Raw genomic sequence first — 16,890 nt, 5'->3', positions numbered from 1 at the left:
CGCGCTTACAACTCACGCACCGCAATAAGCGTTTTACGAATAAATGTTCGCTATTTGTTGTTAGCTATTCGACCGAGCGGCGTGAAAGGAGTAGATCGCTGTAGTTTCAAACATGAGTTATTTGATTTATTGTTGTATATACACCTTATTTATTTACAGTCTTTAATACATGTATACAAGGCAGTTAATTCATTGGTTGCCACGCGAGGGAAGGAGTAGTCCTAGTCCTGTTGCATCGCGGTGGAGGCTGCAGCGGTGAAGTGCAGCGATGAATTGGTGTATTCCTTCGAGCCGGATACAGAGGACAAGGTCAACGCTTCAACAACCAGAGAGCACCGCAGCACCTTCGTCTTCGTATATAACCACCCAACGCAGTCATGGATCGTTCATTCGAAGAGCTGATCCGGAGCCAGACGGAGCTACATGGAAGGATCGCAAGGATGGTCGAGAACCTCAGGAAGACCGGCCAAGCAAACATCAGCGCCGGAGCCGTCCAAGCACGCATCTTCAATCTCGACAAATACTGGGAGAAATTCGAGAGTCAACACGAAGTTCTTCTCAACAAATTCAATGATGAGTTAAAGAAGCACGATTATACAACGTTCTCATCCATGGTGGAAGAAGAGTACAAGTCTCAACGCGGCACGCTCATCGACTTTGCTACAAGGCTAACAGGAGAACCAAGGAATTCTTCTGCAAACACCCAACCACAGCAGAGCAACAGCCGAGTTTCACTGCCTCGCATCCAGCTGCCAATGTTCTCGAGCAATGACGAAGACTGGCCATCCTTCAGAGACCTGTTCAAATCTTGAATCGACCAGGATACATCGATCAGCGAAGTCGAGAAACTCCACTACCTCAAGGCGAGCCTGAAGGGGGAGGCCAACTTATTGGTAAAAACTCTCAGCATCACTGCAGAAAACTACAAACAAGCCTGGAACACGTTGAGCGGCCTGTACGAAAACAAAAGGGCATTGATCAGATCATGCCTCACCAAATTCACATCCATCCCAAAGGCAAAGGCGGAATCAGCAAGCGAAATACAAAGGATCTTCCATGGCATGATCTCAACCAGCAGCTCACTTGACGCCATTGAAAGACCCATCGGGCAGCACGAGGACTTGTATGTCTTCCTGGTGGTCGAACTATTCGACAACAAAACACGTCGAGATTGGGAGAGCTCTATCGCCGAGACAACGGAGCCTCCTACCTACAAACACCTCAGGAACTTCTTCGAACGCCGAATCCAGACGCTTGAGGCAATCCAGCAACCAAAGGGAGAACAGAAACCTCCCAAGCCATCACCACAATGGAAAAATGCACATCACGCCAAGAACAACACGGGAAGAAGAAAGCAAGCGAGTCCGACCAAGAGCAGAGGCGCAGTGCACCCACGAAAAGCTGCATCATCTGTAACCAGGCACACTACATCATGTTCTGCCCAACCTACAAGGGCAAACCAGCCAGGGAACGGTTGGACACAATTTTGCAACACAACCGCTGCACCAACTGCCTGGGCAAGCACAATCATCACGAATGTCCATCCAAGAAGACGTGCCGAACTTACTCGGAGGGACATCACACCACGCTGCACGATGCCTTGGCCGCTCCGAAGCCAGCAACCTCAGCCAATTGCCTCATTGCCAAGCAGCGCCCAGCGACAACAGTATCCGTTCTGCTAGCCACAGCCCGTATCCGGGTAGCAGATCGCTTCGGCAACCTACACCACACACGAGCGCTCATCGATCAAGGTTCCGACACAAATATGATCACCGAGAGGCTAGCACAACGCCTCCACATCACTCGAGCAAAAACATCAATCGCCATTTTCGGAGTAGGTGGAGTCCAAACCGCAACAGCAAAGGGGAAAGTCGAGCTGAAGGTTACTGCTCGTCACAAGGACACCACCATCGGAACGACAGCACTGATCCTCCCCAAACTGACACTCTACGGCAACAACGTAGAAGAATCTAGGCGGGAGTGGAGTCACATCAAAGGGCTCGATCTAGCAGATCCAGACTTCGAAGCCTCCGATCCCATCGACGTCCTCCTCAGGGCCGACATCTACGCTCAAATCATGGACACCAGTCCCCGGAAGGGAGGCAAAAATCAACCCATCGCCTAGAAAACAATCTTCGGATAGATTCTATCAGGCACCACCAATGCGTCAAACGCATCCACCAATACCACAGTGAGCCACCACTGTTCAACGAGGGACTCACTATCATCCATAGTTCGACAGTTCTGGGAACAGGAGGAACTACCCAACGCTCCTTCTTCCTTGACATCCAACGAGCGAATTTGTGAGGATACATACGCCACCAGACACTCACGAACACCCGAAGGTCGCTACATCGTGCGACTATCAACGTCATCAAGAACAATGGACTTGTCGGACACCCGGAGAGCCGCCGTAAGAAGTTTCAATTACACCTTCAAGCGCTTTAGACACAACAAGGGGCTTGAACAACAGTATCAGGAGTTCATGTCTACCTACGAAGCCATGAAACACATGGAAGTGGTCGGACGACCCAAGCCAACTAGCAACGTCTGCTACCTTCCTCATCACGGACTATGGCGAGAGTCCAGCACCACTACACCACTTCGGGTAGTGTTCAACGGATCCTGCCTAACTCACTAAGGAATCTCTCTCAACCATTTCCTGCTAAAGGAGGAGAATTTGCTGCCAGCTCTATCTGACCTCTTGCTCAGATGGAGAACCCATCGCTTCGTCATCGCTGCTGACATCGAGAAGATGTACAGGCAGATTCTCGTACATCCAGACGACAGAGACCTCCAAAGAATACTGTGGAAAACCGAGCAAGATCAAGACCCACGCGAATACCGATTCAACACCGTGACGTACTGTCTCGCTTCTGCTCCCTTTCTAGCCATCAGAACCATCCAACAACTGGCTCATGATGAGCAGGCAAATTTCCCACTTGGAGCATCTACTCTTCAACGAGACATCTACGTTGATGACATCCTCACTGGGGCAGATAATCAAACGCAACTCCTCAGTCTTCTAAAGGAACTTTGGGAGATATGCATGGCGGGCGGATTCCCACTCAAGAAATGGATGTCAAACAACTCCACTCTGCTCACACACATTCCAGAGTCAGATCGTTTGGTGAAGGGCAACATGTCTTGGGCTCCAACAGAGGAAACTGACTCCACTCTAGGGCTTCAATGGAGCCAGCAATCGGACACCTTCCCAGTCACCGTTCGACCAACCACCACCAAAGCTACTACAAAGAGATCATTTTATCGCAGGCTGCTCAACTCTTCGATCCGTTAGGATGGCTCACACCCGTAACAACTCAAGCAAAAATCACCATCCAGTCAACATGGTTAATCAACGCCAAGTGGGACGATCCTCTTCCTCAACACATCTCGCAAGACTGGAGGGAGTTTCACACTCAAGGGACAACATTCGCCAACATTCGCATCCCCCGCTGGCTAATTAGGACCAACAGAATCGAACTCCGTGGGTTCTCAGACGCCTCCGAACAAGCCTACGCAGACGTACTTTACTTAAGAGCTCTCCAGGAAAACGGCCGTAGCGAAACATCATTAATAGCCGCAAAGAGTAAAGTCGCACCACTAAAACAGGTGTCACTCCCTCGAGTGAAACTTTGTACGGCACATCTACTCACTAAGTTGGCTCACCACACCCTCAAGCTGACCAACTGCAATAATATCACAACATACTTGTGGATAGACTCCACTGTCACGCTGGGCTGGATCCAGGCGCCTCCACGGAGATGGACGACATACGTCGCAAACAGAGTCGCTGAGATCCAAACGCTGCTGCCAGAAGCCCAATGGAACCACATCCCAGGTCAGCACAACCCCACGGATTGCGCCTCACGAGGGCTCTCACCACGGGACCTGCTCACACACCAACTTTGGTGGAAGGGACCAGAGTTTCTCTCCAATGACGAGAAACCTCCGTGTAGTAATCTCCAGACAGATCTTGACAACCTTCCAGAAGGGAGGTCAACAGCCCATGCAGCAACAGCCAGAGAACCACCAACTGAACCCGAGATGCTCAGTCTGTTTTCCAGCTACAGCAAGCTGCTCAGGATCACTGCTTGGTGTAGACGTTGGCTTCTCCAAAACCTATCTAACCAAAACAATCACGGAAATCTCGTGTCCCCAGCCGAGATCATCCAAGCCGAGATCACGTGGTTAAAACTCGTGCAACAACACCATTGGAAGGAAGAGCTCAGACACCTTGCACCCGGCGGCATCAAAAAGGGAAGTTCAATAATATCCCTAACTCCCTACCTAGATGACAAGGGCATTTTACGAGTCGGAGGAAGACTTAAACATTCATCACTCTCCCTCGACGAGAAACACCCAATAATCTTGCCACACGATTCAAAATTCTCATCCTTGTTGATAGATCACCTGCACACGAAGACACTACATGGCGGGGTTCAACTTGTCCTAAGAACATCACGCCAGCGGTATTGGATCCCCCGAGGACGAAACCTCATCAAATCACGCATACGCCAATGAGTCACATGTACGCGATGGCGGGCGAAACCACCGCAACAACTCATGGGAAATTTACCGCGGTCACGAGTAACTCCAGCAAGACCGTTCCAATTCACTGGAGTAGACTACGCAGGATCGCCTTAAAAACTTCACCAGGACGAGGACACAAGACCACCAAGGCCTTCTTCGTCATCTTCGTGTGCATAGTGACCAAAGCAGCGCACTTAGACATCGCTTCCGACTACTCCACGCAAGCCTTCATAGCAGCCTTGAAGCGATTCATATCAAGAAGAGGACTCTGCACCAAGCTCTACAGCGATCGGGGTACAAACTTTGTAGGCGCAAACACCGAGCTGCAAAAGCTGATCAAAGCTGCAACAAGCGAACACAACTCCTTCACAAAGGGGGTCGCTCAACTGGGCATCACTTAGCGGTTCAACCCACCAGCAGCTCCACACTTTGGCAGGCTCTGGGAAGCTGCCGTGAAATCTACGAAGTTTCATCTTCGCCGAGTCATCAGAGAAGCTTCGCTTACATACGAAGAAATGAGCACCGTCCTCTCACAAATCGAAGCGTGCTTGAACTCTCGACCTCTCAGCGCACTGACTGATGATCCTGACGACGTAATAGCCTTAACCCCTGGTCATTTTCTCATCGGTGCACCCCTCAACGCAGTTCCTGAACCAACGCTTGAGGACACACCAACATCACGATTGTCTCGCTGGCAACAACTCACCCAGATGCGAGATCACTTTTGGACAAGATGGTCCCGCGAACACATCCAAAGCCTCATCCCAAGAAACAAATGGCTCCAAGCAACAGACAACATTAAAAGGGGTCGTCTCTGCCTCCTCCGCAACGAAAACACTCCTCCATCAAAATGGCCGCTGGGACGAATCATCGAAACGCTACCAGGAAACGATGGTCTGATCAGAGTTGCCGTCATAAAAACCGCCGCAACCACGCTGACCAGACCAATCACCAAGATCGTTGTCCTCCCAATTGCTGCAGAAGAATGACTATCAACAACATCACTATGCTCACATGGTAAGGCGGGCGGAATGTTCACAACAACCTTGTGAAGTCAACTAGTCGGTCGCGCGCCTTACAACTCACGAACCGCAACAAGCGTTTCAGGCTTTCTAGTCGCGCGACACAGAAGAAAGTATTGCTTCACACGCGCCGCTCACACCACCCACGCAGCCGAGCGCGTCGCGCAATCAGCCAACGTGGTATCCCGCTGCTGAAGATCAACCGAGGCTGCGATAAGAGACCACCGATCTCACCGATCGGCAGGACACTTCGGTCTCGCCGGAACTGACCAAGACGAACGAACTGCACTGCTACGCTACGCTACACCACGCTACGTCACGCAACGCCACGCTACGCTACGATCACAGACCAGCACGCAGACTTTTGACAACTGCATGACGGACTCTGTTCAACTGGCAACAGCCAGCCCAACCAAAAGGACAAGTTCTTACAACCCACCAGCTCCGTGGGTGCTTCACCGTGTGGACCTCCCATTAAGGCCTCTGACTAGGCCACCAGCGATCCTGCTTTCACTGTGGGACGTCAGAAGAGCGAGAGTAACGTCTCCAAGTTACTACCTCAGCATCCCGGCAGCGGTCTCTCCGTTTGCAGTCTCAACCCACCTACGTGCCAACGGCCACTCAGACGACACCGTCTGACAACGAGTGGGAGTCTCCACAACAAGCGACCAAGCCGGAGAATCGCCGCCCTCCAACACCGCCTAGCTCTCCGGAGAGCCGATATACGCCGCCACCAAGGACCGCACCAATTCATCGCTGCACTTCATCGCTGCAGCCTCCACCGCGGTGCAACAGGACTAGGACTACTCCTTCCCTCGCGTGTCAACAAATGAATTAACTGCCTTGTATATATATATTAAAGACTGTAAATAAATAAGGTGTATATACAACAATAAATCAAATAACTTATCTTTGAAATTACAGCGATCTACTCCTTTAACGCGGCTCGATCGAATAGCTAACAACAAATAGCGAAAAATAGTCAACACTCGACATTAACGATGTATGTTGAATTAACATGAATTTCGTAGTGGACCTTCTAGGACATGCTAATCATTATTAAAACATTTTGAATTTGACATTTTTTTTCTAACCGTGTACATTTTTTACGAAATTCTCCTTTAAATCTTGATATGCTTTGGCTAATTCTTTTGTCCATTTATAAGGTATGTTATTTTTTAATAACATTCGTAAGGCTTCGAAGTAATACGCGTGTTCAGTACTGAATTGGTGGTAAAAATGACATGCATCTAAAAATATTTGCAACTGTTCTTTATTTGTTGGTTCTGCACAATTATTCAGGTACCCCACTTTGAAATCCTTAATTACATATATGCCACAAACAACTCACGCAAATACACGACTGCCGACTTAAGAATATGGACTAAAAGCTGGCAGCACACAATGACTGCAGTTATTGAACTGGCCGCCCGAACTTGCAGTGAGAATTCAAACAGCCGTGAAAAAGGAGGGGACAAGCTATTTCAATTTTTTGAGCTCCAAGTTTTTTACGTTCCATTTGACCAGAGAAACTAATTTATTTTTATCGTATATTTCGCATGATACGTCAGAACAGGCAGATAAAATTAGAACTTCGCCGAAATAAAATGTAATTGTTTTGGTGCTTCTGCGTCACAAGATAACCTTTATTTCTTCGATGGTGTACAAGCCGTTCCATGTTAACTTTCTGATTTCTTTCAATTTTATGGAAAAACGAATAACCAAAATTCTAAATATTGACAGCATTAGCCATGTTGATTCCAAAATTATAAACTCACAAACTACTAAAATATCGGGCTCCGGAAGATGTCACGATCGGAAAAGAAACTGCCAGAAACCGTTCCGCAATTTGAGGGTATAACGAATTTTATTTTTATTTTAAAGAATATTTTGTGACAAGCGTGATACTTTATTTATTGTCTGAAAAAAGGACTCTGCTCTTTACATGAGCTGTGCACGTATGACGTTGGTTTGCAAGAAAGAAAAAGAGAAATAAATAAGAGAATGCCAACTATCTAACCTAAGCTCTAATCGCTAACAAACATCGAATGTTTAAAATTGTGAATATAAAAACTGTTCGAAAACCGCGCTATGTCCGTATGGCGGCAGCACCTCTCGAGAGAGGCAACTGACGCACCATCCGACGTCTCAATTTCAGATTGCCCGCGAAAAGTTGACCAATGGGAAAATTACCAATTCAAATACTTGCGCCTGCGCAATTAACTTATCAAAACCACGTGCACCTCTCGAATTTTCTCATTGGTTAAATATCACGCCACAACTCGTGTAATTTTTCTTTTGGTGAAATTTCTCGTCATCTCATCGCGGAATTTTCTAAATGGTGGAAAATTCCAGTCATGCGCAATCTAGTCGTCTCCAACGGACAACACAACGTGTTCTCAATTCTTCCGGAAGAAGCTACCTAACAGTGCGGACGCCATTCTCTTGTTATCAAATTACTACGTGTATTCCCAAATAGTAATCTCAATTTTGTAGTACCATCTCAAGCAAATCTCATAGTTTTCACTCAAATATTGAAGCTCAACATTATTCTGAGTTTTCTGCAACAATTATTTTGTTTAACAGTTTGCTAGAACCTCTCGTCTTCGTCTCAACTCAGTTCAACGTGTTAACGAACACGTGCAAGCCACGTTCTCAATTACTTCATTAAGTTTTGTCGTAATTAGCAACATTCCGTCGTCTCAATGAGTTTGTTTGTAAATAGTGTAAATATTTCTAGCAATGAATCCTAACCTACCTACCTCATCACCAGTATTTCTCTTAGAACATCTCAAACAAAAACAAAACCAATCGAGGCCATACAGGAAATTGAAACTAAAGAAATATCAGATAAATTACACATGGCGAATATACAGAGTGGTTCATTTAAGTTGACACAACAGAATATCTCAAGAACCAGCCATTTTAGAGAAAGATGTTTGAAACAAAAGTTTGATGGTTCAAAGAGGGAAAACACTGTGCGATCATACTTTCGATTTGGTGGAGGTTTACAAGGTCATTTGGAGGTCAACATTATTTTTTTAAATAGAAACATGGATTTTTTTCCACACATTTGCATCTTACATATAAAAATGAAAAACTTTTAACCCAAACTTTTTTTCGTGCGACATCAATTTTTCAAGGTATTTGATATTGTGCAAATAAACAGTAAATTACAACATAAAAAAAAAATAGACATTTCGATCTATGCTCAAAATTATGCCTGTCAACTTCAATACATTTCTCAATACGTTTTATAAAAGATGCGAGACAGCGTAATAAAGTTCCTCTATCGATGCCCTTGCAAGCATTTCCAATTCGTTCCTTAATATTTTCTGGAGTGGTTGGTATGGTGCTTGTTCATGTGATAGGGTATTTTCATTGTAAGACCTGGCAACCGTGGAAATAAAGAGATCGAGGCGCCACCTCAACCAAAGTTTAGAAGTAACAAAAACATGGCGACGAGCGAGCGCCAAGAAATTACGCGTCCTCGTTTCATTAAAGTATTTACAGCAAATTAGTACAGCAAGTGTTTCAATTTCTTAACCACACCAAAACAGTGATGTAGACTTTTTCTTTGATGTCGTATAAAAAATTTTTCATGAAAGTTCTTTATTTTTATGTGTAAAATGCAAATGTATGAAAAAACTACATCTTCGTATTTAAAAAAACAATGTTGACCTCCAAATGACCTTGTAAACCTCCACCAAATCAAATGTACGATGACACAGCGTTTTTCCCCCTTTGAACCATCAAACTTTTATTTCAAACATCTTTCTCTAAAATGGCTGGTTCTCGAGATATTCTGCTGTGTCAACTTAAATGGACCACCCTGTATAACTGGAATAAATATGTACTAAGACCAGAATAAAAAAAAAAAGCACGCAGCAAATAGACACTGAACTAGTTTTGATAGATAGAGCGCGGCGATCTCGAGAAACTATGATGGCGCGATATCCAACGACCTTCAGTCACCAAACAGTGCCATTTTATTGGGAATTCGGCTGCAGTGTATAAGGGTAGTTCCCCTCTTAACTGACGTTATTTTGAAAAACGCATAAACACGTATCCCCTACTTTTTTCTGCTGTTTTAAATTCAATTAATTTCATTGAAATCCGAACAACGGTTTTTTAGTTACAAATTTTTTTAAACTTTCAACCCCTATAATTTTCGACTATTCAACCCCGTCGTAGCCGGTCAGAATGCATTTTTCATTATTCGCCATAAGAATTATTCTCCAATTAGTTTTATTCAAATATCTCAATTGGAAGTATGCGAAACTATGAAACTACCACTGGGGATGCACAACTTTGGGGGGTAATTTCACCCGTTTAAGCCGTTTATCCCTCGATAAAAAAAAATACGTGTCGCTTAGATTTTGATAAAGAATATCATATCCTTAAGTGGACGATATCGGGCAAGGACACCTCAGGCAGTTTCCTTGTCAGTGATATCTACACCCTGCAAAAGTTATGCTACATAAAAGAGCATTCTGAATCGTATCAATCTTAAATATTTCATGTTTTAATCTCGATAACCAGAAGACCTCCAACACAATTAACCCTAAAATTGGATTGCGAAGGATTTGGTATATTATACAGTTGTGGGCGTTGGCTGTTATTTCGCGTCTGGTCTAAGGCTGGTTTGCTGGGTCTCCTGCGCGATATTGAGTGTTTGTATTGTCCTGTTTTTGACGATTAGTGTTGTTTTGGAAAACTTGACGCTTGGTGGACATTTGGATTCTGGAGATATTGGGAACGATTTGAACGGCACTTATCGCCTGAGTACCCTCTGCGACCACAAAGCGTGCAAGGTGTATTATTGCGTTGCGTTGTTCAGAAGTTTAAGTATTTTAAGTATATCTGATAATAGTTTTTCTGCTTAGTGACCGTATCTATAGCCACTTGTAGAGTTTGTGGATCCTCGTGAGCCACTCTTATTTCTGATTCGTCTAGTAAACCTTTCATACATCTTTTTAAATCTAGTTCTGCGGTTTCTTTGATATTTTTCTTTAGCATCTGAGCATCACTGATAGACTCTAGGCCTTCTATTGATTCGCACGATTGTCCTAACAGGTGTTTTATTCTAACACCATAATTTAAAACACTTTCGTCTCATTTCTGTGCCGATTATGCGAGGTCTAACTAGATATCTGGGAGGTGTTGTTTAGATGAGTAGGCCTGTCTTAGGCAGTCTAGCAAATCTCGAAGAGAATCTGGGTTATCTGACTCGACATACTTACTCGCGTTGCCTTCGATTTCCGTGCGAATGAGCGTGGAAAATAAATTCAGATCTCTGGCTAAGACAGCCGGCTTTGTGCATTCTACTTTAGTTATAAATTCGGATACGGGCATATTAGTTCCATTAAACGTGGGAATCAGAGCAAATGCATCTTTAAAAGGCAGGTGCAAAAAAGTGGTTTCAGTATCCATATTATAAGTTGTAACTTGGGAGTTGTGGACTTACAAAGTGGAGATGAAGAGAAGGAATGCAAGTAGATGCTACATTCTTCCATAAAGATGTTGGTATAGCGATGTCATATCTGTAGGTAATCATGACGTCGACGTGCGTTATGTTGTCCTAGACGTCGTGAAGAATGAAGATTTCCTCGTAGTAGCAGCAAAAAATAGTTTGGCAGAAATATACATTCGGAGATGCAGATTTATTTTTGGCGTTTGTATGAATCAGAGATCTTTGATTATTGCGTTAGACATAGAATATAATTTTCTTCGGTGTGTCCTCAACACTATGACACAATAGTGTCACTTTTGTATTAACATGATTGAGCTTGTACTATTTGGAATCAGTCTGTTGGAAAACACTTCATACGTAGCATACACGTGAAGAATTGTAGCGTTGAATTTCCGAAATGCGAAGACCACCGCTAGCCACCAATGTTACGTCCGTGAAGGGGGATTACTCTCGAGTGGTAGGAATTGACTGGTTTGGCTTCGCTTTTACGTACTAGGACAACCGGAAGTTAGGATTTAAGTGGAATAACCTTGTGTTTGTTTGAAATATCAATTATATGTTTGTAAGCTTGTGCGTAATCAAGCTTGGCTGCGTCGCTTATTGACACGCGTGTGAGAGTCAGTATGTAACAAGACTCCGAGCTGTTAGCATCAATGTCATTATATTGATGTATACAAGGGTTTGCTATCGGCAATTGTATAGATTCAGGTTAGCTATAAGATTATTAGTAAATGGTAATATCTCTGTATTTCACTAACTTGTACATATTTTTAATATTACAGTTGTTAACTGCATCTTACATGTGTGGATTATCACCCTAATCTTCATTCCTACCTAACAATATAATTATTGGCTTACATGTTTATTGTGAAGAAGTTGAGACAACTGTAAGAACGAAGTGTGCAGTGCGAAAGGTATATAAGAAGTCTAGATGTGACATTCTTGAGAGTTAGAATAGGAGTGTCCCTAGAAACAAAGCGTATGTGTGCAAGAAAGATATGAGAATATAGACGGAAGGGAACGGAATTAGCTAAGGGCGATAGTGAGTAGCGTGAAGCTAGATAGAGGTAAGAAGACAGGACAGAGACTGTGATATTAATAAAAGAAACGTGGGAGAGTTAGTGAGCAAGAGAAATATACGAGTGGCGATACGTCGAACGTAACCATCGAGACGGTTTTTGTATTTGTTTCAGTGAATATCCCATATTGCTCATTCCACGCCAAACCAAATGTTTTTCGTTAAAATTTATAATCAATAATTCCGACTTTACTTGAATTTTACAGACGTGTTCTATATATGAAATAATGATACACGTCTTTCTCGAAAGAAATTTGTGAGTTTTTGTAAGAAGATATGGACGGTTGAAAGTTGCAAGAAATCACAAAAACGTCGCGCATACGAATATTCAGACTACTATTGTTGAACTCATTAGTCGTATAAAAATATGCATGAGGTCCATTTTCAAGATCTTGCCACATTTTGTGTACTGGTATATTTCAAACTTGCGTTTGACATTAATAAATCATTACTAATTTGTTTATAAATTTCATTAGCATTTTTCATCAACTCATCGACTTAGAATTTTGAAAATATATCATCGTGTTCCCACTTCAATTCGAAAGAAACAGTGAAAATTCGAAAATGGAAGTTAAACGGGCTCTATGATCAAAAAATTCTTTTAAAAGTTTCGTCGACAATATTGAATACTTTATGCTGAGAAATAAATCGAAAGAAATCAACCCCGATAAAGACAATAAGAAAATTTAATTTAAATGATAGTAAGGTCCAAGATTTATCAATAAACTGTTTGAACAAAACATTGTTTAAAAAATATTAAGAAAAATCTTGACCTCAATAATATAGTTGGGTGGAGAATTTCTTGGAAATGTAGGTTAGGAAATGTCGAAATACAGACTCCAATTTTTTCCAACGTTTCGGCTCGTTCTGTGAGCCCTCCTCAGGGAAACAATTTTATTCTATTCAGTCATAAAAAATCAAAAAATTGTATTGTACAATCGCACAGTGATTAAAGATGAAAGAACAACCTTGTTATATACTTACCATTAAGAGTTAGGCGCAGACTTGTATTACGCATCGCTGTGGAGTTCGTCTTCAGACAGTTTTAATTTGGTTATAATACATGGTAAAAAAGATTGAGGTCCTTTATGTCCATAACAATTAGTTTAAACATAGACCATTACCCATGATATCTGTTTGAACAAATGTTCTTACTTTGCGACCAACTATCTAAAGTAGTAAAACAAAAAACAAAAAAACGACCATAAAATGAAAAAAACAAAGATTTTATTCGTACTCCGTAACTGTAACCGCATACTTTCAAGCGGTCAATCTTTTTTGTAGATGACTGTAGAAAAACGACAAGACTCAATCGTGAAAGAAACCGCTGAATTTGATTCGAAAAAAATTAGGTATGAGATAGAGTAACGACTAACCTTAAAACAAATCTTTAAATTACATGAAGAGAGAAACCAGTATCAAGCCATGGAGACAAGGTCACTAAATAACTTTCCTCTTTTTCCATCATTTCCATGCCTCCATACGTCCAAATTGAATTTCAAACTACTAAATTGAACAGAAGAACAAAGAACACGTGCGTGCTTTTCAACCAGTATAGGCAGAAAGAGACCCAAAATGAACCCTAATTATGTAAATTGAAGATAGATGGGCTATGCTATTGGTCTGATGACGCGATCGATAACTTATCCCTAGATCCGTTCGGTAATCAAATGAATATAGATATCACTAAGCTTTTGCACATCCTGTCTAAGATTTACAGAATCCTGGTGTTTTAGAATGTCACACATCTCCAATCAAATACGTTTAAAGTAGTTTGATTCTTGGTGTAAAACACTCACATTTTCGTAGTGAAACTTGTGATGTGTTTGGTTAAAGCTGTATAATGATCTTCGTTATCCTTAATATTATTTTTATGTTCATTAGTTTTAACTGAAAGATATCTACTGGTTTGTCCTAAATAAGGTTTTTTATCATTTATTCAGTCAATTTTGTGTACCAAATTCGACTTTTTCTCTTTCGGTAGTCTATCCGGAATCAAACACAGAATGTAAGTCATTCATATTTTTACCCACGAATTGAATATCATAGTTATTGAAAGATCGATTTAGAGATTCTAAAGGACCTGCGACATATGTGATGGCCACAAATGTTTTCCCTTTTTCGATTGGTAGCAAGGACCCTGTGTTGTTGTTATCATGCGTAGACAAAGTATCCAAACGCACATTAATGGTTTGGTTTAAGACTACTAAAGGGCAACCATTGTTTAACAACGCCTCTTTAATTGTAGATAGATTTTTTTCCCGGAAGCATTGATTTGCCAGTTTAATTCCTCTACCCACTAAATTGTTTATGTAGTGATGTGAGTCAAAATTTAAATAGCGTTTAAACCGTGTCGGCTTTTGGTACCAATCCATCAAAATAGTCGAATCACAGTTAATAATCCATACATCTAGAAAACTAATACGACCTGAGTTTTCAATCTCATACGTGAATTGTAATCGCTGGTGGTATTCGTTAAAGCAATTAATTAACACATCAATGTGTGACCGAGGAATTGTCGTTAAAATGTCATCAACGTATCGAAAGTGAAAAGACAAATCAAATGGAAGTTCGTTGATGCAATGAGATTCCAAGTCGTCTGTAATAAGATCTGCTAATATCGGTGAAAGCGGTAAACCTATCAGTAAACCAAAGATCTGAGTTTGTAACTTATGACTTTTACTATCAGATTTGAAGAATGATGCATCAAAATAAAGGTTGAGTGCAACTAACAGTTGGTCGTTTCAATTACCAGGTTACGCATCTTTCGGTCAATCTGGCGCGGCTTGAGTGACTTCAAATGATAGCCAGACTGCACTTTTTGATAATTGTACAACGCATTAAGCCATCTGACAAATTTTCGAAAATACGAAAATAAGTTCATGCCAGACTCATTTCCCAACTCCAAAAACCCCCAGACTGATTTTTTAATAATTTTCATTATGATGCTAACTAGTTCGAGTTTCGTCTATGCCAAAATAAGTACTAGGAATCGAGAAGAAAGCCCGACTTTTGTAAATAAAACAGAACCTGCCAGACTAACTTTCCAACTACGGAAATCAGCCAGACTGCGTTTTTAATGAAGCTTCAGGGTATTAGTAATTAGTACAACAAATTTCATCATTGCAAAAATAAGTAGGATGAGTTTGCAATTTTCATTCATAAATTCCATCGGAAATCAAAAACCAGACTGTCGATTTGTTGAAAAACATCAATTGACCTAAAACTGCAATTAACATGGGCGTAAAAAATAAATTCGAAAAAAAGTTCACCAGCTCCCGTACTATATTGGGGGAAGAAAAAAGAAAAGCTATGCAGATTGTGCCATACGTAAAAAAAACTAGTGGACACTAGCAGACGAAAGGATAGTCTGAAGTCAATAAGGACCATAAACATATTAATGTATTCACGATACTAACAACGAAAACTGTACAACGCAAGCAAAGATAATGGAATTAAATGTATCACGAAAACTCAGCTGATGCTGAATATGCAAAAGTTAAATAAATACTACGATTATGTTTATTGCCAAGTACAATAATTACAAGACAGAAATAAAATCATGTGGGAATAAAAATCTGTAGTACTTACGATATTTTTTAACCAAAGGTTTCATGTTTGGAAAGAATTTCCTCAACAGTTACGTATTCTCAATTACATCAAAATTTATTGAAAAATACAGTATACGAGTGATATGATACAAGGATAAAATGAAAATTAAGTGACATCAAAAATTATACAAAACATCATGACAACTTTTAGGAATTATAAGCGAAAAAAATATGGAGATATTGTACATATTCTTGTGCAAAACATGTAACTATGTATGTATAATATTTATATTTTTCCACCCATTTTTGATATTATGATTTCACACGCAGCCATGAATGAATCAATATTTTTCATTGTCAAAGTTTAAAATATAATCAGGTATAATATCATATAAAATTTGATTGGTTGTAACTAACGATTTGACGTCAGTAATTGTATCTGTTACGTTTGTTAACTTGAATATCTCATTAACTAATGTGTCGTAATATTGTACAACTACGATATTCAAGACTGACATTGCTGATGTAAAAAGTAGATGTTTTAAGTTCATTACGTGTAGTCTATCTTTATTATATCATCACATAGTGAGAATCCAGAGTCGCCAAATAGCACTAAAGGTTCCTGTGGTGTGAATTGATACGTAAAGTATTATATTAGGCATACTGCAAAATTTTATATGGCGGTGATTACAGGGGAAAAGTTCATTAACAAAGCAAGTACCTGTGTACAATTGTAGCTAACTGGTGGTATTATATCTCCCTTACATGCACCCTCATGTATAGTTGATCTGTATTTTTACTGTACACGTACTCGTCTTTGCAAAAAAATGTCCTAATAGTCCAGGAAAAAATCCATTTTTGCATGACACAAATTCAGAACGGATGAGACCGTCCTCTATATTCTTATAGAGCTGATGGTTGTGATGAAGGCCCTATGTGTTTCCGCCCACAATTCTGTTGGAAAATAAAAAAAAATGCGGAGCGTCCAAAGTTGGTGATCGCTCAGAATCTATTGATCGAAGAGAAAAAAAGTTGTATGTACATCTTTGAAAGTCTCGTAATATATGTCTCTTGGTATACTGAAAAAGGGTGCAAAACCGGAGCTCTATCGGATTAATACTTTTTAAGAAAGGCTTTTTGTTATTAAATAACCGACTTTTTTGGCACGGAATTTCCGGGCTGCAATATTATCGAAGAGCAATAAAATTGACAAAATATTAATTCCGAAGAATC

At 41.3% G+C, this 16,890-nt stretch overlaps 1 protein-coding gene and 1 long non-coding RNA gene across 2 annotated transcripts; both read left to right on the top strand.

The window, feature by feature from the left end:
• The first annotated feature begins 440 nt into the window (after positions 1 to 440).
• LOC124178233 lies at positions 441 to 4,934 on the top strand. The gene is made up of 7 exons (XM_046561470.1): positions 441 to 728; positions 822 to 1,358; positions 1,421 to 2,102; positions 2,193 to 2,608; positions 2,672 to 3,223; positions 3,274 to 4,314; positions 4,458 to 4,934. Exons 1-7 carry the CDS (start codon positions 441 to 443, stop codon positions 4,932 to 4,934), a joined length of 3,993 nt encoding a protein of 1,330 aa, XP_046417426.1.
• A 6,824-nt stretch (positions 4,935 to 11,758) lies between these two features.
• LOC124178629 lies at positions 11,759 to 15,908 on the top strand. Its single transcript, XR_006869861.1, has 3 exons — positions 11,759 to 11,888; positions 11,960 to 11,961; positions 15,895 to 15,908. It is a non-coding gene; the product is annotated as an uncharacterized LOC124178629 (long non-coding RNA).
• Positions 15,909 to 16,890: the final 982 nt, after the last annotated feature.

Source organism: Neodiprion fabricii, chromosome 3 (assembly GCF_021155785.1).
Source record: "Neodiprion fabricii isolate iyNeoFabr1 chromosome 3, iyNeoFabr1.1, whole genome shotgun sequence".
Lineage (NCBI taxonomy): Eukaryota > Metazoa > Arthropoda > Insecta > Hymenoptera > Diprionidae > Neodiprion > Neodiprion fabricii.
This window is presented reverse-complemented; position numbering and strand designations above follow the sequence as displayed.